The sequence below is a fragment of the Saccostrea echinata genome, unplaced genomic scaffold (assembly GCF_033153115.1).
Source record: "Saccostrea echinata isolate AGI-Se365-2 ecotype Australia unplaced genomic scaffold, CSIRO_AGI_Sech_v1 ptg000054l, whole genome shotgun sequence".
NCBI lineage: Eukaryota > Metazoa > Mollusca > Bivalvia > Ostreida > Ostreidae > Saccostrea > Saccostrea echinata.
The window spans coordinates 51,647,156-51,672,625 of NW_026889803.1; the positions used below are offsets into that span (position 1 = coordinate 51,647,156).

Below are 25,470 nucleotides of genomic sequence, written 5' to 3' on the forward strand. Positions count from 1 at the left end.
AATAACTTAGTACTAAAGTATTATAGATCATTATTAATTAAATAATAGATGTATTTCTTAGCATGAAAAGAAGTCTTTTCATCATATAACTTGAATCTTTAAAAGATGTGTTGCACTCCTGACCATAGAAATATAGATCTGAAATACAGACAGACCCTGTAATTGATAAATCTTTATGGTAAAAAGTTCTTTGTGTCTTTATTTTCCAAAATAAAAATCAGATAATCGTACACTGATAAAAGTTTTTTCATGCTGGCGAGCAAAACATCAAATGCTGCATTCCAAACATTATTGGGTATGCAAAGTTACTTGACTCTCATTAATGCTGCTTGTAATTTATATAAGATTTTTAAGCTTTAAATTGTAAATAAGTTATTGTTTTACACTTTGAACATTCTTTTTGACTTAGTTGTCTTTCAGATTTTTAAAATTGATGTTAATTTGGCAACACTACGGCCATAACCACAACTTGGTCAATCAAAAGTTGCTACAGTCTACATTTAAAGCTTAATACTTTGAATATTACCAGGAAATTCTTTATTGCCAACAAAAACCATTAATATTTATTTCACAGATCTTCAAAAAATATAAAATTTTTCAAAATATCACAAAAAGGTGATGCACTCCTGACATTTTTAGCATCATTTTTGGGCATAACTTTTTTTTTGCATTGAGATATCAATGAGATATTCGGCAGGTATTTAGACACTATCTAAAGACATATGCTGAGACATAGAAATTTATTCCCATTGCCTGTATTTTTAGTTCAGGTTGATAAATATGTGTATGGTCATTTTTTTTAATTCACCCTAATACCAAATTCAACCTTTTACAAATTTATGAATTCCGGAAAACCTATTGCCCTACATATCTAACAAACATTATCTCGATATCTCAAATTACATATATAACAATAGATCTATAACCCCTGATGCTCATCTGAGTATCATGAGTTCTCTCAAAGAATGACAAGTTAGCCTCACCTGGAAATAAGCTTGACTCATAACTCCACTCATTCAATTTTATTACATCGCCATTGGATAATTTTGCAACTTTCAATACACCCCCTTTAGTGACATGCGCAGCGTAGAGTTTGAATGATCTTATATATACCACGAATATATCCTGCCATGACTTCGGGTTTAACTTTCAGGCAAACTGTTTGAAATCAAAAACTATACTTTCAGAAATCCGATTAAGGAAAAAAATGTGTGATAGATTTGTATATTTCAGCATTGCATTTTCTTTACTGATCGGTGCATGCCAAAGTCTATCAGCTGAAATTATCTCTGAATTTACCGAGGGTTGTCAAACTGAGTCATCTGGAAACTTAAACTGTGAATTTGTCGTTTCAAAGAACTGGAACTTAACAGATTTCAGAGAATGGTTGGATACGAACTTTTATATTGGAAACGTAAGTCTTTCCCTTCACTGCTTAGACGGAGGAGTAGTCTATTTACCCTGGCCCTACAGAGCAAGAAATCTACGAAACATTTATGTCAGAAACTGCTTAATTGACGGCTTTTACTCTGAATCCAATGTAGATTCAGAATACCCTGATACTGTGCAATATCGGGCTTTCATTAATAATTCCATCATTGTTGATATTTACGAAAATATGGAATTGATGATGAACTTCAAATTTTTAAGGCATAGCACTTGTGGACAGGAAACTGTAGTTTTCACTGTTGACGAAAAAACATCTTATACTTTTATACAAACTACAAATATCCCATCAATAGATGATTTGGCCGCTGCATTAGACGCTTTGACTGAAAAAAGAAAAAGCATAAATTTGGAATGCATTTATGAAGATATGATCTATTTTGAGAAGAGTGGCAGTAACAGTATATCACGTATGTATTTTGAAGAGTTAACTGACCATTTCCATTATCCACAGCTTAAGGTTTTCAATTTCTCGTCAAATTCTTACCCACGCATTCCCGACCAACTCAAAAAGTGGTGGAAATATTTCCCTGCCCTACAAACCTTAGATCTCTCGAACAACAATATTCAAAACTTTTCCTTTGAATACCCTGATGTCCAGCAAAAAGCTTTATCCATCAATTTGATGAACAACAACATAACCAGTGTTCCAGAGGATTTGCTCTCGTATTTAAGTGGGAAAACCCTACTCCTGATTAATCTTCTAGACAACCCCATTCATTGTGACTGTCATGCAAAGGTACTCGCCCAGTATCTAAACGATCTGTGTCAAAAAGCCCGGTTCTGTAACATATCCAAAGTTAAGTGTAACTCACCACCTCGGTTTGCAGGGAAGGAAGTGCGGCTACTGACGGATTCAGAACTATGTCTAATCAGAGTTTATTAATTATTAACCTATATCAATTACTGCCTGTATAAATTCCGTATGAAGTCGGGTCTCTAATGTGAAAAGCAATGTTTGGTTGTTTACTTCTGTCACTTTATTTGATTACATGTATTGAAATGTTTGGGAAATAAAACTGGTATTTTGCTTTGAATTTATTTTTAAGAAGTGAAAGAAAAAGTGAGCGTATACAAACACAGTTTAAGGAATCTCTAAACACTGTACACCAAACTGTTTTATTTTTAGGGCAATTTTACGCAGTCACTAGAAATAAGATAGATCCAACAGGAAGTTACAGTTAATGAAAGAATTTGTAATAGATTAAAGTATTCCTAATATTATTGCCTGACGCCACGTGCGTCAGGCAGTATAAGGATTAATATTTTCATGATCCGAAACTAAACGATCATAAAGAGTGAGCTAGATTTTTTGCAAGCTGATTTACATCGGAATTTGTTACCTGCATTTAAAAAAAATACAGTTTGCAGAAGAAACAATCATATTACTGATGCAAAATAATGATGTGTTTACTTCCTTCAGTTTTTTGCATGCAACTGTTTATTCTTTGCAATTATTTATACGGACATGTCCGTGTAACATTTTTTCTGCATTTCTAAACTACTGGATCTGTCCATTGGGGTGACACACACATTTTGCGCCAAATGTTACAAGTCAATTATTTTCGCACCTTTTTATTGGATTGTTCTATTGAATGGGTGTGATAACTTATATGGAAATAAATGTTTGTTCTTTTAACCAGATTCTTAAGCTTCAGATTTTTTTTATTCACTGCAAATTTTATCTCATTAAAAAAAAAAACACATTGTCGGGTCGATATGGACAGGCAAAACTAAAGCAATGGGTTTGCTGATTATTCTTGCTATTTTGTGTCCCGGTTATTCCATAAGTGGACTAGTCCAATCATAAACGATCTCCCTCCACCAAGTAAATGGGACATCCCTTCTTGTCCACCCGTTCTAAATAAAAGCCAGTAGCGTATTATTTAATGCTTTGTGGTGAACAAGGGTTTCCTTTTAATACAGTGACAAGAGTGTAGGCCAGTACCCGTAGAGGAATGGGCTTCACTCCCGTAAGGTTCTAAATAAAGAATTCGCGAAATGAAGAAGACATCATGCTGTGTACTGGTTTTCACTTAATAAAAATCACGTTATTATAGGAGAAATGAGAAAGGTCCTGATATCGATTGAAAAGAAAAACTGTAAACGATTTAAAAACTCTACATTTGGGGGAGGGGGGGGGGATTATTATCTTATTTTGCTCTAGCTATAAAGTGTACAGGCCATTTATATACTTATACCTAGAGCAGCATTGAAACATTTTTGTCTCAAACATTTCAAGACAACTTTTCTAGTTAAAACTATTCTCAATTTACTTCGTTGTCGAGTAGGACGGAGAACAGACCAGTCCATGAATAGAAGCCGTTTCATCAATCTATCACTGACCAGAGAGTGTGCATGAAGAAGCGAGCCCTCTGGTAATAAGAGAGTGTATAAATTTCTTTAGAACGACTCTTCTAACTATTTCCCCAGAATTTCCTATCTACGCAAGCGCACTTGCAGTTTCATCCCAATGAAACTGGTCAGCCCGAGGACTAACTATCTATAAATGACCATACAGTACGTAGCATGTCTTAAATATTCGTTAATCTGTAATATCCGGTTATGGCATTTGAGAAAGTCAATTGTACATCGTAAGTAATGAAGTATCGCAACTATGTCGCTCCTTGATGACGGAAACGTTTAGCACTTCTTTTGCTTATACGTTTCATAGATATTGATTGATTTAGTCAGGCAAGCTTTTTCAAAAGCCATTACTTGTATTTACATATTGAGTGGAGGTGGAGGTTTCATATATGGATGTTTTACTGTCTATTAACGTTGATGGTCATCTAACTAACTACTGTATTATAGAACTTGATAAGTTCAGCATCAATCGTCAACTGTCTCCATTTATTCAGTAATAATCCAATATTATCTATATATTGCATATATGTCTTCTAAATGATTTGGAAATCAAAGTCATCTTCTGAGTACAATTACTTTTTTTTAAACCAGTGAATGCTGCTGACAATGCAAAAAAAGCAGATTTAGCCGGGCTTCAATATTTTTCACATCAGCATTTCGCAAATTCTACGTCCGGTACAAGGACTTAATTTGCAAATACAATTATATTAACTGGCAGACATGTTTCCAACCAATTATAAGGTCATTGGTTTTATACCAGTTTGACTGCGGATGACTCTGTTTTCCTGATCAATACGGAGAGCTCACGGAGCGTGTAAGAGGTTGACAAAGAATGTTACCCACTTTAAGGCTCCAGATCACATCTTTTGTGTTTCCAGAGGTTCACATTTTTGCCCTGTTCACAATTTGTATTCTTTTTGGGATTTATGAAATTATCTTCATATTTTACATGATTTCGTAGACTTGATTGATCAAAGATTATAATTGATGTAGTACAGTCATATCATCAAATAAATCAAAGGAAAAGTTTTTGAAGAGACTCTTTCAAAAACCGGATGAAAGATAAAATTAGTTTTATTGTATTGAAACTTTTTCTTTCTTTTTAACAAGGTGTTACGGTCTTTAAAATTAATATTTACTGAAAAACTCAAAGGAACATTTTTTTTAAAAATCTTAGGTCATCACAAAAGCTTACCAATGTCATAAATATTCAAACATACTTTTCAACACTTTATACAAACATTCCTCGCGATAATTAAAAACTAGGCTTTTGACATCATATACAGCTGTTTCTTCGTAAATTTACATACCTTGTCATTGGTCATCTACAAACTGATTGTATAAAATAAAAAACATTCTACCTCCACACACAGGTACTCTGAAGTTGATATTAGAAAGATGCTTCAATTTTTCTTTGAAAATATTATATAATCTTTGGAGTCCAGGTGTTCCAGCAAACTCCCATGGGTACTTAGTGTGCTCTGTTATTAGCAGATATGTTTTTATTTTCATATGAAGCAGAATTTATTCAAAACCTACAGGAAAAGGAGACGTCTCTTGTTGTGACCTTCAATTCGACCTTTAATATGTCGACGATCTTTTTATCAATTAAACATTATTGGTTTTCATTCCCTCGTTGATTCTATATATCCCAGTGAACTCGAAATAAAAAAAAAATCACAGAATCTGACACAACTGCTTTGGATATTTTACTAGAGAACAACAATGATAGCAAACTAACAACTGAACTTAATGATAAACGTGTTGTCTTCAACCGTTCTATCTTCAACTTCCCTTCTTTATCTAGCAATATACAATTATCACTTGGATATTTGGTTATTTCTCACAGTTGATTCGATACTAAAGAACGTGTTTCTCGTAAGAACAATTGTTTAAAACGAGTCAGGATACTGACAAACAAGTTGATGATAAAAAGATATCTACAATTTTGTTTGAAATCAACATTTGGCAAGTTCTATCGTTGAAAGTATGACCTTGTTTACAAATACAAGCTGTTGTTTACTTAATTGTTAACTTAAGTTTTTCATATGAATCTTTAAGCTATTATTTCATACTGAATTGAACTGATTTCTCCGTTTACCCACTCATGACAAAGAGCAAACAGCCGTTGTGACGGATTGACAGGGAATGCTTACTTCTCTATGGTACCTTACCCCACCACTGATGTATCTAGAGTTCCTTGTTTGCTCCGCACACAAGTTGTATTGTTTCATTTGGATTTTGAGCTTGATTACTGTATCCTTTCCTTATATTTCATTCAAATTTTGGAATCTTTAGACGATTTTAAAAGAATGAACCGATTGAACAAAATCGTTTTGTATGATAAGACAATAAATGCTGAAAGAATCATAGATATGCAAATTGTTTTATCGTGAAAAGATTTTCATTCAAATATTCAGTACAGTGTAAATTGACTGATATTTTATTGCGGATTCCTTATTTCACGCGAGTGCTTTATATCGCGAATGTGCCCTTAAACGTCAAATCGTAAAAACAAAGTAGAAGTTTGATCTAGAGGTTTTACATGCATTTCAGCGCCATTAAAATGAAATCGAGTAACTTTATTTCGCGAGCGGTGCTTCTCGCGAAATTACGCGATGATTAATTCCTCGCATATATTTGGGAATCAACAGTATCAATATATGCTAAAAGTTATGCATGTTCTTTATCCATGAAATTAAAACTAAGACGACCTTTGAAATGCAATGATTTAAGTAATTTGTAATATCCCTTGATTAGGATGGTCAGAATCAAAAGTACAACAAGAAAATCATTCTAATCTTAACTTAAACTTACATTACCCTCTATTGATTTTTTTCACGTTTCTCTTGAATAATCTCTTCCTTTTCCTTGCCTATTAAGTTATGATCCGTGATAAAGGCCCTCATAATTAAATTGCGTGCATGAAATGCACAAAAAGATATATTTTTATTGCATTATTAAAAATAAAATCTACATCTAATTTATTTTTCACTATCTCCACCTGAACATACAAAATCCTGACCACACCTTCGCTTCCTTTGATTGTAAATTCAAGGCTTTATATGTATAGCTCTCACATGTTTTATTATATGTGCACACCAATATGTCATTCAAGATTAAAGAGCAAGAGCCACTTGGGGCCTTTTTTTGGCCCTGAGAATTTCTGAAAAATCGAAACTGCTCAGTTTTGATTGAAAATGCAGTATTTATAGCTTGGACCCTTGGTGACCGTGTACCTATTGCACATGACGTAATTTTCTCTCTTGCCAATGCATTATGACGTCATAAAATGCGTCATTTTTTCCTATATCTTGTAAATTCCCTTAGAAATGGCCAAATGTTGAGGTATTTTTTCAATATTTCAAATAGAGCACAACCTCTGATCCAAAATATGCAATTACATAATGAAAGATCTGTTTCTGAAGATCACAAAACATGTTTTAATTTTTGGATCGTGGGCTGTGCTCATATTTTAATTCTTTGCTGAAGGTAGTCAAATACGCATATTTTCTGTAAAATTCAAGAACATTGCATTTTCTCAAAGTCCAATACCTGGATTCTCAAAAAGAATTTTTGTTATAAGAAATGAAAGCACTAAGTCTCTACTTTATTTTGATATATGAAATGGGACAGAGGGTGATAGTCGATTGATTGATAAAAGGACAGGGCCATTTTATGCATAAAGTGAACCTAGCTCTTTAATAAGTAAGAGTGCACAAATATTAACGAAAGCATGTATTTTTTTAATAGTATTGAATTGTTATGCGACTATCAGTTCGTTTTATTTTACAATAAACATTCACCATTTAACAATAAAGATTCATCATCTATTGTGGACCCACCTTTGCCATGGAGCCCTGATTTGACAATCTTGTAGAAATGCATGGATATCAATACCAGTAATTTGTTCCCGATGAAAAGTTATTATACAGTTTTCTCTATGCTATGATGCAAAATTTGATTCTCAATTGTAGCACGAAGAAAATGAAAGTTGCAACAAAGTATTCAGAAAACGGCCTTACATCAGATCCACGAAAAATTATCAATAAGAAAAATAATTACTAGTATCCTTTGAATAAAAATTGCTTCTTCCTACATTCGCCACTTTTTATTACACCCGACAGCATGGTCTGACTGTCATAAGCGTAAAACTGTTAAGTAAATATACGTGTCTGTGTTTTCTTTAATTCATCTCAGAAATATTTCTTTTAATTACTACCTTTGCCTAATTGCAAAGAAAATTTGACCGTCAACGCATTTGTAACATGAAACTGACTATGCAATGCCTCTTCAATGTCTTCATGTCTTTAATATGAATACCTATACACAATATCGATTTCCAGCTTGGAAAAAAGTTGGCGTAACTATAGATAAACATAGTTAAGATTGTTTTAAGATGCCTTTATAACTTTTATTGATTATCGATAATGAAAATGAAAAATCCATCTCAATTCTGTGCAAGTAAAAAAAAAAAGAAAAAAAAGAAGAATTTAAAAAAAAAAAAAAAACAAGCATAATTATGGAATTCCATATACGACAGCCAACTGTTTACTGCTAACTGCTCACTGCTTACTGCCAACTGCTCACTGCTTAATGCTCACTGCTTACTGACAACTGCCAAACATATTTGAATAAATTTTCATATTTATATTGATATTTATGTGAATTTTCATAAAACATAACTTATTTTGGAAAACAAAGAGATACAAGTCTTTAATTTGAGAAAATTTTTCACTATAGAAATTAACGGAAAATGGAAATTTATTTCCCCCCCCCCCCCCCCGCGAAACTACAAATCCTTTTTTCAGATGTTATGATTGTAAACGTGATTTCACAAATTCATTCCTCAGGTTTTGTTGTCTCACGGGGGTAGGGTGGGGGCACGTGTTTAAGGACAAAAAAACAAACAAACAGGAAAATAGTCATTTTATTACCATTTTCAAAAGATAATAAATAAAAAATGCACATTTTCATCTGATATATTGAATTTTACACAAGTTAAAGATACGGTGATATTTAAGAGTCATTTATCCATTTCCATGAATATATGAAAATCTGGTGATGTCTTCAGCCTGATTTCAATTGATAAAATTTTTTACCCCCTTATGAGTGGCAGGGTTCTCCATCATTTCAGATTTAACTGTGGCGCAAGACTTACACGAAGTGCTAAATTCGCGGTCATTTCGCGACCGAATCTGCGAAGAAACCACAAAATAAATTGAAAAAAAAACACACTGCCCCTATGAATCCATAGTTTAATACACAAATTTATTAATGTATATGTATAACTGTGACAAAAGACCCCCCCTTCCAAACGCATACGTACTTATAAATAAACAAATATTAGCTTATAGAATCTGAAAATACACGTAATAACACCAGTAATTACAACTTTCTAGCATTTAACCCTAATTTAAAAAATAATATTGCTTACCTGCCGTGTTCATTAAAGTTCAGACGAAATTCTGGTAGATCACCAGTCATGTTTACATCTAGTCTTTATACTTGCAATTATTAGTATGAAGTATCTTACATGTGAAAACTTGTGAATTAAAAAAGAGTTTATGGTCATCAAATTATATTTTGGTGGATGTATTCATTATCTGTTAATTTTTCAACATTACAAAAATACATGAATATTTACGATCGATACACGTACGATGTTTTGACTCGTAGTGTCAATGCAATTTTAGAAACTTACATGTAGTTATCTGTAAAACTATTAAGGCAATGAATTAATTGGTATTTTAAAATTCAGTTGTACATGTAATTATCGTGAAGTGTGAAAAAATGGCTTGTCGCTTTTCATTCATGTATCTGGCGAGGTCTGGAAGATAATTAATTGTAAAAACCAAACAGTGGATCATAATTAGAGCACATTAACAGTTTAGCATTAGAAACTGAAAAACGCCTTTACGGTACATAATTTAGAAGTTTATTTGATTAATAAATTTAAATATTTATCTTACTGACTACGACGATCTTACTGTGGCGCTAATATTTTAACTGTGGCCGAACTGTGGCGCTAGAGAATTTAACTGTGGCCGGGCCGCCACGTTAACGGCCTATGGAGAACCCTGGAGTGGAGTTGTACATGTAGTAAATAAGAGCAATTAACTTTTTGTCACTAGTTTTTAAAATTAGTACTTAATACTAACGAACATTTCTTTGCATTCAAACAAGTTTTAATGTCCAAATTGTCATTTAAATTGAATTAAATGGATTGAAAATGTAGGCGGTAATCGCGAGTTAGCATGCGTAGTTCTTACAATAATAACAAAATTTGGCGGATTTGGGAATTTTTGAATTGTAAAGGAGAGGAAGGAGTAAATCGGAAGTAGGAGTATTTCCTCTTAAAGACAAAACATTTCATTTCTGCATTTCCTTGCAGGCAAATAATTCGGTAGCTCTTTTTGACGCGAGAAAAAAAAAAGGGGGGGGGGGCAGATACGACAAAAGAACAAACTTTTAGTAGGTTCTTGTACAATGTAGGAAAGGATAAAATTATTTTTAAAATTCAAGTTGGAAAATCCAAGATTAAACTTGGAATTTCCAACTTTAAAGTTGGAATTTCCAACTTTAAAGTTGGAATTACCAACTTAAAAGTTGGAAAAGCCAAGATTAAAGTTGAAATTTCAAACTTTAAAGTTGGAATTACAACTTTAAATTGGAAAACAAAACTTTAAAGTTGGAATTACCAACTTTAAAGTTGGAATTACCAACTTTAAAGTTAGAAAAGTCAACTGTAAAGATAGAATTACCAACTTTAAAGTTGAAAAAGCCAACTTTCTAACTTTAAACTTGAAAAACCTAAGATTAAAGTTGGAATTACCAACTTTAAAGTTGGAAAAGCCAACTTTAAAATTGGAATAACCAATTTTAAAGTTTGAAAAGTCAGTTTTAAAGTTGGAATTACCAACTTAAAAAAAAAATTAAGTGGCACTAATACGTTTCCATAGCTTAGTGTTAAATATCAAGCAATATCTTTCGATGTTTCTTTTTACCCTAGAAAAAGTATCTCTATTTGGGATTTTTTATATGTGTCTTATGTAAATCGTTTTAATGGCTAATGTTAGATCTGTAAAAAAAACATTCGTGGTGGTGGTTGGGGGGGGGGGGGGGGGTTATCCACTAAATTTCGAACAAACATTTATACTATACAGTAGTGCTCCCTCAATAAAGACCCTGTGACTTTTTTATTCCTTGTCAAAGGAGTTATGTTAGGTTGTGCCCCCCCCCCCCCCCCGGCACTGAAATTGCTTCCTTGTCCGAGATCAACTGTTTTACATAGAGTAAAAAGGCCTTTATGATTTTTTATTAGTATATCTGATATAAATGCATATACCAACAAATATTATCTAAAATCCTATTTAAAGTTTGTCCCCCCTCATTTTTTGGACTATGTAATGCCTTTAATATCCCCCTTCCCCCGTCAAAAAATTTATTGAATTATTTGCCTGCAAGGAAATGTGGGAATTAGATGTTTTGTATTTAAGAGGGAATGCTCTTTCCTCCCATTTCTTCCTTCCTTGTCTTCAATTTTTGTTACTATTGTAATCTATCATAGGGTTTATTCAATTAAGCATGCGTATTAAAGATAACAAAACAGGCAATATCATCTATGAGCAGTGGCAGTTGGCAGTAAGCAGTGAGCAGTCGGCAGTAAGCAGTTGGTAGTAAGCAGTTGGCTGTCGTATATGGAATTCCATACATAATAGCTTTTTTTCCAGAAGTTAATACTTTATCCCTAACGTCCAAATACAAGTATTTCTTTATTATTGATAATTATCTAGAATTTAAAGTTAAAACAATTTCTGTACCTTTTCGTTTACCCATTTCACACAATAAAAACATGACTTTCAAATTTGTCGTTATTGCCTTGCACTCATAGTTAAAACAATGGGCGCGATTTTAAATTGAGAATAAGCCATCTTAGCTTTCAACTGGGATAACATGAATTTTACGTAAATTTTGAACTATGTGACCATCTACATGTATTCCGATCGATTTTGATTACTATTTGATTTATCATAAAAACAAAACAAGGTCAAAGCTATTCAATGTTATTTAAGAATTTATGCTAAAACCACGTCAATTTATTTTATTGAGTTTACAAAAAAAACTAATTTATTTTCCAGAAATTAAGATAACAAAGACTGACCAATCACGTAAACCCTGTAAACAAAACGAATTGTGAACATGACACAAACACGGACAGCTGAAAACGCTGGTCAAGTGCATAAACGCATCCCCTGTACCGATCAAATCGGTCAAGAATCATCTATAAATTAGATGTAGTAAACAGAGGTATCCGTAGTCAAAATAAGTATTTAAAAAAAATGATGTAACAATTGGTCTGAAGCATATCAGTCAAAATCAGACAAAATGATAAGTTGTATTTGCAAACAAGGTCATATATAGAATTGCCATATGCTGACTTTAATCGAGACTGTAGAAAAGCTCTGTACTTAGTAACATCAACCTATCCTAATTTTTGAAAATTGATCGCACTCGAAACAAGCACTTGCGTACCGAATAAGTTCCTTATGCAGATTGTGGCTCGATAAGGTAAATCTGCTTCCAAACGGTGAGGGTTTACATCAGTATATCCCAAGACCACATTTCACTGTTCATTTTCGCGCTCTTGACCGCTGTCTTTGTCAGTAAAAAATTCAAATGCTTCATGTTGAGTTGCAACATTTCACATGCTACACTAAAAGAAAGTAAGGAAGGAAAATTTTCCGATATAATTGATTTAGGTACATTTGTATTTTGCAATTTATTTGTATTTACATGTCATCTCATATCTATGCATTATCTCTAAAACCGAGGATATGATCAGAAGACCTGATGAGAAATTCAGCTAAAGATAGATAACTGCTACGGCTAGAATTTTGTGAGGCAGAAAAAATTATTACATATTTAAGTTAAAAAGGTATTGCTTCTGATGCGTATAGATGATGTAAATGATACATCCAAACATTTATCAAAAATCATTGCTTTTTCAAAATCAAATTCCATTTATCTATTTATTCAGTAATCAATGAATGAATTAAATTAATTATTCATTTTTATCGATTTACTTTTCAGTTTGCGTGTTTCCTTTTGCAATGAAAATACTGCATCTACTATTGACCATCAACTTGTAAATAGGATGGAATGACTTTTCTAATTCCCAAATACATGTAGTATGACACTAATAAGTCTAATTGTAAGGCCTTAATTTAAACACTGAATTGTCTATGGAATTTTTCGTTTCCCCGATCATGACATTGAACAAAAGGCGGGTGTGACAGGTCGCACGGGATTTTACTCCTGCATGGCACCAGATCCCACCTCTAATATTTTTAGAGGTTCATGTTTACTCTCCTCCCGATTTGTATTGTTTTAATGGACTTTTGAGCTCAATTACTGTTCGTTATCTCCATATTTCATCTTCTATGAATTCAAGAAGTTTTTCTTAATACCGATAATTAATAAATTTAAGATAAACATTAAAACTTCATTACTATAACACTTTTTAACTCACCTTAACCGAAGGTTCAAGTTAGATTTTCTTATTTTTGTCCGTTGTCTATCATCGTCATCGTTGTTGATGTTTATTGTCGTATACGTTTACAATTTCATCTTCTCCAAAATCACTTGGCTAATTTCAACCAAACTTTGTAATAGTATTCCTTAGTGAAGGGCATCCAGGTTTGCTCACAGCATCATCTTGGGGGATATACTTGGCTGGGGTTATTTAAAAATCATCTACTTTGAACTATTAGGTCAGAAAAAAAATATACTTATATGATAGCTTTTTGATAATGTAGGTTTGGAACAGAATTGGCCATCAAAGTTTTACATAGGGATTTATAAGAAAACGGCCTCAGAAAATACTAGTACTGGTTCTCATACCTACCTGGTTCCAGAAAATTTTCTATCAAGCCTCTTTCTTTATTCCTAACTAAAATACTTATCTAACAGTTGTTAAGGAGAAACTTCAAGAGTATAGTACAACAGTATATTCGAGAAGTGACGTAAATCAGATGTGGATACTTAAAGATTCCAAGTAACTTTTACAAAATTTGAAATCACAAAATTTTAACCAAAATTAATAACGTCAAAACGTACGACTTAACAATACTTTAAAACTATACCCCAAGAAAAGTTATAACCCAGGCTTTTGACATCGCAAACAGCTGCTTTTCAATAAAAATGGAACTTGCAAATTTATTTACTTTGTCATTGGTCATTTACAAAATTATTTTGTTAAAAAAACATTCTGATTGTGCCCCCTCATTAGCAGACCTATTATATATTCATATGAAGCTGAGTTTATTCAAAACTTTATACATGAGAAGAAACCACTTGCTGTGGATTCAACTCGACATTTTGATATATCGACTACGTATTATCAATTAACAATAGTTACTTCCATTCTTATGTCGCTGTCACGTAGCTGAGTTGGTAGAGCGCTTGCTTCGTGACCGGAAGTCGATCAAAAATAGGTAGCAACTGTTTTCTTCGCCAAGCGCTCGGCACTTTGAAGTGAAAGTTGCGGGTCTTCCGGATGAGACCTTAAAAACCGAGGCCCCGTATCACGGTAGGCGTTGGCACGATAAAGAATCCTCACTGCTCAATGGTCCTGAGTGCCGAGTAAAGGTCTAAATTTGAAGCCCGTCGCCAGCATATGGTGACGTCTCTATATGAGTGAAAAATTCTCGAACGGGACGTAAAATAACATGCAATCAATCACTCAATCATTCATTCTTATGTCGACTCGATATATCCCAGTGAACTATGATATCAATGATACTACAGACTCTGGCACATCTGTTTCATATTTGGGTACTTTACTAGAAAAAGGCGTTAATGGTAACCTAACAAAAAATTTTATGATAAACGTGATGACTTCAACTTTTCTATCGTCAACTTTCCTTATTTATGTAGCAACATACTTTGTCACTAGGATATGGGATTTATCCCTAACAAAGAAATACTATAGTTAACTATTGTTTACTATAGTTAACTAAAGTAAACAGTAGTAAATCAAAGTTAACACTATAGTAAATCAAAGTTTTCAAAGTTATCACTATAGTAAATCAAAGTTTTCATAGTTATCACTATAGTGTCATAGTGATCACTATAGTTAATCAAAGTTTTCAAAGTTATCACAATAGTAAGTCAAAGTGAAAAAGTTATCACTATAGTTATCTAAGTTTTCATAGTCTCAAAGTTATCACTATAGTTAACTATAGTAAACTATAGAAAACTATAGTTAGCTATAGTATCTTTTGTTCGGGATATCTCGAAGTTGATTCGATACGAAAAAGAATGCTCCACGTACCAATAATTTCTAAAACAAAGCAAGGTATTGACAAACAAGTTGATGAAACAAGGATATCAACAATCCCCTTTAAAGTCATCATTTCGTGAGTTCTATGGTCGATACAATGACCTTGTCAGCAAATACAATCTATCATTAAGGAGAATGCTGACAGACGTCTTCTTACAATTGTTGGGCCATTATTTAAACACTGAATTGTCTACGTACTTTTCCGTTTACCCGATCATGACAAAGAGCACACGGCGGGTGTTACAGGTAGACAGGGGATGCTTACTTCTCCATTGCACCTGATCCACCTGTGATGTTTTTTAGAGGTCTGTGTTTGCTCTGCTCCCGATTTGTATTGTTTTAATGGACTTTTGAACTTGGTTACTGTTCGTTATCTTCATATTTCACTCTTGGCTCCGACAAAAAGCATGTTCCCTCGACACAGTTAATAAATGCTACCTCGAAATTTATATGAAGAACTTGAAAACTATTGCGTTTCGTGTATGAATTTTTTTTTTTTAAATAATATACATTTTTTATCAAGAGTATCATAATGTAGATATTGGTGCATATGTCTCTGGGAAATTCGTTTGGTTCCAGACAGTAAAATATAAGAGTACATCCACATTACGTGTCATCTTCGTCTAGTTTCTCCTGAATTGAGAAAATGTTAATCCTTTGCATAAAATTATGACATAGTTTAAGTCGAAATTCAGTAACTCTACACAGTCCCATTCCTTTCCAATTTTTAGTATACAGGTTGAGAAGCTTCAGTTTCATGTAGTCATGAGAATAAAAAAAGGTATAAGGTTGACCTTTTTACTATAGATAACATCAGTAAATGCAAAATTCAATGCAAGTACTTTAAATCGAATGGGGATACAAACCAACAATTTTGTTGATAGATACAAGAAAATAAAGTAAGTACAACGTTCATTTCCTGTCGCCCGCGTGGCGCAGTGGTGAGCGTCTGCTCTAGAGTCGCAGAATAAGGAGTTGGTCCTTACGTCGCGGGTTCGAATCCCACTGTGGGACATGGAGACCGGTCCTTTGGATGAGACCGTATAAACCGAGGTCCCGTGTCTCAGTAGGTGCTGGCACGAAAAAGATCCCTCACTGCTCAATGGCCCTGAGTGCCGAGCATAGGTCAAAATTTGCAGCTCTCCACCAGCAAGTGGTGGAGTCTCCATATGAGTGAAAAATTCTCGAGAGGAACTTTAAACAATAAACAAACAAACAAACGTTCATTTCCCTACAACCATTGTCTTTCTTGATAAGAAATTTAAACACCTCATACTGAGTTGCAACATTTCACATGATACTTTCAATGAAAGCGGAGAGGAGTTTCATCTTCACCTTCAAAACTGTTCGCTTTGTGATCGTGGGGCCTTGGTTCGATCCCCATTAGCCGCACTTTAGACGTAAATATAAGCTGTGACTGCACCCGGCACCAGAAGTGACAGCTACGGATCTTTCAGATGTGACCTTACAGTGCAGGAAACTAATTTTGTTACAGCATCGATGCTGATTTGAATGCTTCCTTTGCTTGCTGATTTGAATGCTTCCTTTGCTTGCTGATTTAATGCTAGTAATCCTTATCCTGATGCTGTTTTATAATTAGGTCAATGCTACCGGAAGTAGCATCATGCTACCGGAAGTAGATAATGAATTTCAGCATTGCCATTTAAAGCAATAAAAGTGCCTTTTACAATTATTTGATCATAATATCTCACTATGTATCAATAATGTGAATACTTTAACCAATATTCTTTCTTTCTTTTTTAATTTTTTACTGAATTAAAACTCATTGATTTTCTGATGCTAGTAGGATAATACTGATTTTATGTAGGTCAGTGCTGGTTTTATCCTTTGCTTGCTGATGCTGATCCTGGTAATGCTGTTTTTTAAATGCTGATGCTGATGCTAGCTCGATCCTGATGCTACTAATGCTTATGCTGATGCTGGTTTATGTAACAAAATTAGTTCCCTGCACTGTAAATAGCCAAGGTTCCGTGTAAAGGCAATTGTCTCAGAAAGCCGAGTATAAATCTTAATTTGAACCCTTTCACCGGTATCCGGTGACGTCTCCATATGAGTGAAAAATTCTAGAATGAGACGCAAAAGAACCTACAATCAATCAAAATTGTTATAGGTAATTTACAGGATATTTGTGTTTACATATCTCTGTATTTACATATTTCAAAATCAATGCCATCAAAAGACTGGATTAGAAATTTAGTTTAAAAAATAAAAACTATACTTCTTTTGCTGAATTTTGGGATGCAGTATAAAACTATTGACAAATTTCAAATTAAAATGCGTACTTCTAGATCTAATTTGAATATATGGTGTAAATGCAACAGATTATTATTTTAAGACTATTTTTTTGCAATTAAAGGTTCCTTTACAGTATCATCATCTTCTTGTGTCACCTGATTAGTAGAGCAATTCTTAAAGACCAATTTTCCTGGCGTCCGTCTAGCTGTTGCACAATACTGTAAATGTTGTATATAAATAAAAAATTGTGCATATAAATTAACATTTATCAGATATATTTCTTTCTTTTGCTGCAACGAAAAACTGTGCATGTAATCATGATCTCCTTTGTTTGGAGGGCACCTGGTGGAAGACCCCTATTGTTCTAAGGGATTCTGAATAAGGTTACTATAAAGGTATTTGATTCGTCTGAAAAATCTGGGGTTCACCAGCATATAAGATATTGGACAGGATGTTGCAACTCTGCTAAGAAAACAATTGGGATGGGCATTCATTATTGCAAAACCTTGTTCATTTAAGTTGAAGCCTGATATCACCAAGTTTATTCTATTTTGTCTTTCTTTGATATTACATAACGTTTCTAGTTGTTTGTTACATTGCGGACATATTCTTTTCAGCATCTCAATTACAGGACCTCAGGGGTCCTTGAAATTAAAGCGTAGAGCAATAATGTCTGTATTGTTGGAGATCACGTGAAGACAAACAGTGATCAAAACACACCTGAGACATTTTCCTTCTTCGTGTAAAAAGCAAGAATAATCTATTCAATTGTTGAATATTAGCCTATACAAATCGAAAATTATGCATTTAACAATTTTCAGCTGAAATGATTATTGTCCCTCCTGTGGCTGTCATTTTACGACATGAATAATAATCGGTCTAATTTCACATTATTATAAGTTTATTATTTTTTTCGTAAATAACACGAAATTTTTGATGAATTATAATTTCCTAAATCATTTGTTTGACTTTTTATCAGATCATTAAAAAACAGAGAATTTGAATCAAGTCTCCATTATTTCACACCTACGCTTCCTCTTTAAGACACGTTTATTCACCTCTGTGCCATTTTTTTTTTTCACAACACGTCAGTTCTCTCTTTTTAAGACCCGGTGGAGTGATTTGATGTCTGTGGCCCTGACACCAGTGACATCCACCGACTACAGCACACGTAGGTGACTTTTACTGTACATTTCAGTAACTTGGTCACAAAATCATTCGTAAAAAGTTATCGTTATATAAGGACATTTTTCGGATCAGACGCTCCCACAATATTGACATTCTTTGCATTAATCAAGTTGAAAAGAAATGATACAACTTTCGATTTTCAAATAGATTATGATGTATAGCAGTTCATGGGGAACATTTGTTGAAAGGTCTTAGATTCCGATTGAAAGGGTCAGTGTTATTATTAATATATATTGATAAACATCATTGAAAGATTTGAGAGAATTGTTATAGATTATTTGACTCCAGTATTGTCTTTAAACATATATAAACGTTTTCGGTTATATTTTTTTTCTAGAGTGCTACAAATATAATTCGTTTTAACTGTTTATCATATAAGTAAAAGTTTTTAATTCTACACTTTTTTAACATAACTGTTTTAATAGATCTGTTCTTTGTGAGTACATACTTATAATGACAAATCTACACTCAGTCTGATATGTTATCTTATCTATTATCTAAGATTGTAGTTAAACCCAGAAAGTAGGTCAACAAATTAATTCGAATCTCTCTCAAATAAATTTGAAAATGGCATTTCAAATACAAAGTTAAAGAAGTATTCAATCTGGCTCAAATAGCCCCACCAATCATTTTCTTTTTACATGAACTAACAAAATGTTTGGAAATTAATATTTGTTAAGAACTGCGAACGAAGGTATTGTTCCGCCATCCAAGTCAATTTTTAAAAGTCAACATATTTGAATGAATTTTCATGCATATGAATTTTCATAAAACATAATTTAATTATTTGGGAAAACAAAGAGCGATCATAACTCTATAATTTTAGTAAACTATACCTACCTATCCTCTTCACTCCCAGTGGAGTTTAAGGCCAACACAAGACAGCCACTTAGCTCTCTTCTTGGCCATTGTCTTTGCCTCTCTCCAAGTCAGGTGAAGGTCTCTCAGTTCACTTTCGACTGTCTTTTGGAAAAGCTTGTGTTTTTACAATAGAAATCAGTGGAAAACGAAAAATATTTTAATCCCCCCCCCCACCCCTGTGAAACAAAGATTTCCTTTTTAGAGGTATTATATATATTGTTATGTAACAAATTCATAACAAAGCTTTTGTTGTTTCATCGGGGGTGGGGGGGGGTGGGGGGTTGGGGGCTTATGTTTACAGAAATGTTATTGAAATTATTAATCAATTACTATTTAACCCTTCTTTGCATTAAAAAAGTTTAAATGGTCATACTGTCAATATTAAATATTCAATAAAATGGGTGTAAAATGTAGGCAGGAATCGAGAGTTAGCGTTCATAGTTTTTTTTTTTCTTTTTGAACTTGCAACCTAATTGCACTAGTGTCGAAATTAAATGAATTCAAATTTGTAATATTGACAATTGGAATTTCAGTCGTATTTTCAGTCCATTTCATTGAATGACACGGCGACTGTTGAGATAGGACAAGTTACAAGTACATGAAATGCTCCGATGATGGACGTTTACTACATAATGACTTGTGCCAGTCATCGCTTTAATGGAAGTTCTGTTTTCGCAAAAAAGTCACTGAATGCGAGGACGGATTAAAAAAAACGTAAGCGATAAAGATATATCTGTCACTCAAACGCTTCTAAGAAGCAAAAAGTTGTTTTTCAATCTATTTTCTTTATTATAACTTCAATTTAGTTACATAACACCAAGAAATAATTGATTTTTTAAGAATTTATTGCGCCCCTCCCTCATCCATTTTGAAAACGAGTAGTTTGTGTGTGAAAATGTCATACCGTTTTCTTGAATGTCCCTTCCATCAAGATTCTTTTTGTATTTATCCTTCTAATAAATGTCCATATATTCAACAGGTTCTTATTACATTCACAGTAAGTGAAATGGGTTAAACAAGATAACGAGGTATTGAATCTATTTCCATTAATTATGTTCCCCAAACGAAGTTTGGGAACATATTGTTTTTACTCTGTTTCTTATTATTATTAAGGTCTTCCGTTTCAGACGGAAGACCTTATAGTGATTCTACTGTTTATTATTATTATTATTTTTTTCCCGTTTTTTGTCCAAGCGATTTCTCAGAGATGGCTCGATGGATTTTCTTGAAACTTTCAGGGATTATGAAAAATAAAATAAACTAAAAACATTTTTAAGGATTTTGCAAAATTCACTTCCGGTCGTCAGATATGTCCAATTTTCGTTTTTTTCAAAAGAGATCATGTCCGGACGATATCTCAGAAACGGTAAAAGATTAAGACCTCAAACTTTCAGGGATTATAGATCATGACAAGTACCTTTGCAGAATATGTTTAAATTTGTCAGCCGTCACTTCCGGTCGTCACAGAAAGTGATCAAAGAAATCAACAATATCAACTTTTCTTTTTTGGATTTAATCTTGCATGGCATTATTGGATCTGTTTCGCAGTTTTGAAATATGTTGGTCCCACCGGAAACAAAAACGTCAACTTCCGGTTATAAGCGAAAAACTACATAATTTGAGCATTTTACTTTCCCATAAATATCGCTTATAGATTAAGTATTTGAAATGGTTTTTTAATATGTTATTTAGACTGCAAATGTCTAGAGTAACGTCAAATATCTTGGTAAAATTCACTTCCGGTCGCGTGTTTTACTGTCCGCAAAATTAGAATTTGTGCAAGTGAGATCTCAAAAACAGTAAGAGATTAAGACACTAAACTTATAGGAGTAATAGAATTTAAGGAGTAGGCAAAACTATTTGGGTTAATAGCGTCAGGCGTCACTTCTGGTCGTCACAGGAAGTGATCAAAGAAATCAAAAATTTCAACTTCTGTCTTTTGAAATAAAACTTGCATCATATAATTGAATCTCTTTCACAGTTTCTATATTTGTTGGTCTCACTGGAAACAAAAAACGACAACTTCCGGTTATAAGAGAAAACTATGTACATGTAATTGGGATTTTTATCTTTCCCAAAACTATTGCTTATAGATAAAGTTTTTTGAAATGATTTTTATATATGTTATTGAGATTGCAATTGTCTAGTGTGACGTTAATCATCTTAGGAAAATGCACTTCCGGTCGCGTGTTTTTCTATCCTCAAATTGAGATTTTGTTTACCAAATTGCTCAGAAACAGTACATTGCTGAAGTCTAAAACTTTCAGAACTGATAGTCAGTCCTCAGTTTATCTACATCATGTAAAAATCGTACGTTGCCGTCACTTCCGGTCTTGACAGGAAGCGATGCAGAAAAGTGAATTGTTACAGTTTTTTTCTTTTTACAGAAATGTTTGGCTAATGCGCATGTTAGATAAACCATAACCATGCAATTTATTATCACCGGAAGTGCAAACCGAAAAACCGGAAGTTGTCTCAAACATGAGTAGTTTTTCATGGAAACTTTTAGGGAGGATCAGTTGTGAATAATTAAGGTGTAGAATGAACATTTTATTCGTTTGGAGCACTTTCGTTCATGACGAAGTACATAAAGAAAACAGGAAAGTAATTCCGTTTGTTTTTATTTGTATTTACATATCTTTGGAAGCCTTGAGATGACTTTTGTTAATTATTTAGAGTAATCTTATTGGCAAGATTGTGGGTTTTTTTCGAAGAAGTCAAGAAAACGGAAGACCTGTTATTGCCTAGGCAATAAGTATCTAGTTATTATTATTATTTTTCTTCCTGGGTACTTTTTTGTCCGTGAGTGATCTCCGAAACTATACATCCGATTGAGTTGAAACCTTTTTAGGGTTAATAGGAATGTTATGTAGATTTGCGGAACGAAGGTCATTTTGCGCGCACGTGCATGCACGTGCGTGCGCGTGCAATGAGTAAAATGACCAATATACTTGATATAGCCATAACTTTCATATCTTTTGATGAAATACTTTGATACTCAGAATAAAAGGATATATTAATAGTGTAGACAAGATGACATGGTCAGAATGCATATGCATGCACGTGCGCGCATGCGCATTGATTGAAATAACCAATACAATTGATATAGACTTAACTCGGACATTTTTTGATGAATTGCTTTTACACTCAGAATATAAATATATATTAGAAGTGTAGACAAGAAGACTTGATCAGCGCACACATGCATGCACGTGCGTGCACGTGCGTGCGCGTGCAATGAGTAAAATGACAAATATACTTGATATAGCCATAACTTTCATATCTTTTGATGAAATGCTTTGATACTCAGGATATCAGGATATATTAATAGTGTAGACAAAATGACATGGTCAGAATGCATATGCATGCACGTGTGCGCATGCGCAATGATTGAAATAACCTATACAAATGATATAGACTTAACTTGTATATTTTTTGATGAATTGCTTTGAAACTCAGAATATGAATATATATTAGAAGTGTAGACAAGATGACATGATCAGCGCGCACATGCATGCATTTGCATGCACGTGCGTGCGCGTGCAGTGAGTAAAATGACCAATATACTTGATATAGCCATAACTTTTCCATTTTTTGATGTAATGCTTTGATATTCAGAATATATAGACAAATTATAAATGTAGACAAGACGACATTGTCAACATGCATATGCATGCACGTGCGCGCGCATGCAATGTTAAAATGACCAATATACTTGATATAGCTGTATCTTTTATACTTTTTGATGAAATGATTTGATACCAAAAATATTTAGATATATTAATAGTGTTGACAAGATGACACGGTCATCATGGACATGCATGCACGTGCGCGCATGCAATGCGTAAAATGACAGATATACTTAATATAGCCGATTTTTTAAAATCTTTTAATGAAATTTAAATATAAAGATGTATTAAAAGTGTAGACAAGTTGACATGGTCATTTTGTACATACATGCCCGTGCGCGCGCGTGTAATGCGTAAAATACCCAGTATACTTGATTGCCTTATTTAATGAAGCTTACAGGGAATAAGACACCAAAAGGAAGTTGGGGAGCGTTTGGGGAACATCTGTAACGGTCCCCGTTACAATTAATACTAGTTTTGCTTGTGAGCTAGTTTGAAGATCATTTACAGATAATTCATATGCAAATCACAAATTTCTTATCTGAACCTAGACCAAGGCAGAATGAAATCGTCTCCTTGTAATGCAATAGAACGTTCAATTTCTAACTAATGACCGAGTTTTCTAAGGCTACCGTTTATTCTGTAATTCTCTTAATATTGAGTTCGTGACTTTGAAGTGTAGAAACAAGAAGTTTCTGACGAGACTGTAGCTACACAGTAAGAGAAAAGCAGCACTAGGACTTGCAGCTACAGCAACACCAATAAATAGAATTATGATCCCTGTTTAATATTTTCAATCTTACTGTATGACTAGTTTTCTTGAATTCATGCTAAAATTATAGAAGTTGTCTTTTAAAAGTAGATATCTGACGTTTTTTTTTAAATTATTATCAATGCAATAATCAAGGCTACACCGATACTTGATATTCTTAGTGTTGTCTCCTTGTGTACTAAGTTTTATCGTACCCCGCTTGGTGCAGTGGTTAGAGCGTTTGTTCTAGAGTCGCGGAGTAAGGAGTTGATCCTTACGTCGCGGGTTCGAATCCCACTGTGGGACGTGGACACCCGTTCTTCGGATGAGACTGTATACACCGAGGCCCTGTGTCACAGTAAATGCTGGCAAGAAAGATCCCTCACTGTTCAATGGCCCTAAGTGCCGAGTATAGGTCAAAATTTGCAGCTCTCCACCGGCAAGTGGTGGCGTCTCCATATGAGTGAAAAATTCTCGAGATGGACGTTAAACAACAAACAAACAAAAACTAAGTTTTATCTATTAACATCAAAGCGAAACTGTAGGTGGAATAGAGTTTTGAGAATAGAAATTTCTCTATTTTTAAGCAACAATAACAACAAAGTTTATAGAAATAAAAAAAAATTATGAATCTTATGAAAATCTCCTTTTGTACTATGTTTTTAGTGATATAGGACCAAAATGAAGATTAGCATTTTGAAAATTGCTAAAAGACACACACAGAAGTTGGATACCTTACCATTGCATACATGTAAGCTCTATTCTGGTCTTTGGCCAGTAGAGCTGAAAATGGACCACTGCATAAGTAGTACGTATAACGATCATTTATCTTTGTATTGATGACATTAATTACTGAACTGGTGGTCTAAGGCGGTGGAGCGAATTTCAGTAAAATGTAAGATAAAATATTCTTTTTTACTGATATAAGCCAATAATATCTAAATTTTATGGATTTCATTTTTTGTGATAAAAAACAATCCATCGTGTCACAAATAATCCCTTTTCGACAGCACAACGCCCTATTTCTGTGGCCTTCTAATTCAGCAATTTATGATAAAATGTTGCGCCGGAATTCATTTTTACATAAATCTAGCGATTTGGCGGGAAAATAACAACCGATCAAACTGTAAATCTCTGAAATGTATTTTTCGTGTGTTACAACAGTATTAAAGATGCGTACTTCTAACACCATTACCGGATAGAGTCATTTAATCCCGATCCAAGCCCTCGGCCATGCATCTCTACATAATTCTGCATCTATTGATTTCTCGTAATAAGCACCAAGTCGTTAACTCAGGACCAACTCTTCTTCACACTTTCTCCGGAGATCGGCGCGCAGTGTCTTAGGTGCTACTTTCCCATTCCTTGCTCCAAAGGTCAGTTTCGTGTCATCTTTTCACAGTGGTTTTAGATTTTTATTTCGTTATACTTTAAGGATTTTGTGAACTATTTTTTAATGTTTGATAAATCTAATTAAATTAAACTAACATGCTTTGGCTTCAATTTCTAATCGTATATTTAAGTTGTTGGGAAAAATGTATTTGTAAGTGTGTTTATCAGATATGTTACAACATTGAATATTTTTAATTAGCATGATAACTTAATGTATTTGTTTTTTTTCAGTGCAG

General features: G+C 33.6%; 1 protein-coding gene across 1 annotated transcript; it reads left to right on the forward strand.

Moving 5' to 3' along the window:
- The first annotated feature begins 1,618 nt into the window (after positions 1-1,618).
- On the forward strand, positions 1,619-2,332 carry LOC133205000 (leucine-rich repeat-containing protein 24-like). The gene has a single exon (XM_061340741.1). The coding sequence runs from the start codon at positions 1,619-1,621 to the stop codon at positions 2,330-2,332; it is 714 nt and encodes a 237-aa protein (XP_061196725.1).
- The last annotated feature ends 23,138 nt before the right edge of the window (positions 2,333-25,470 follow it).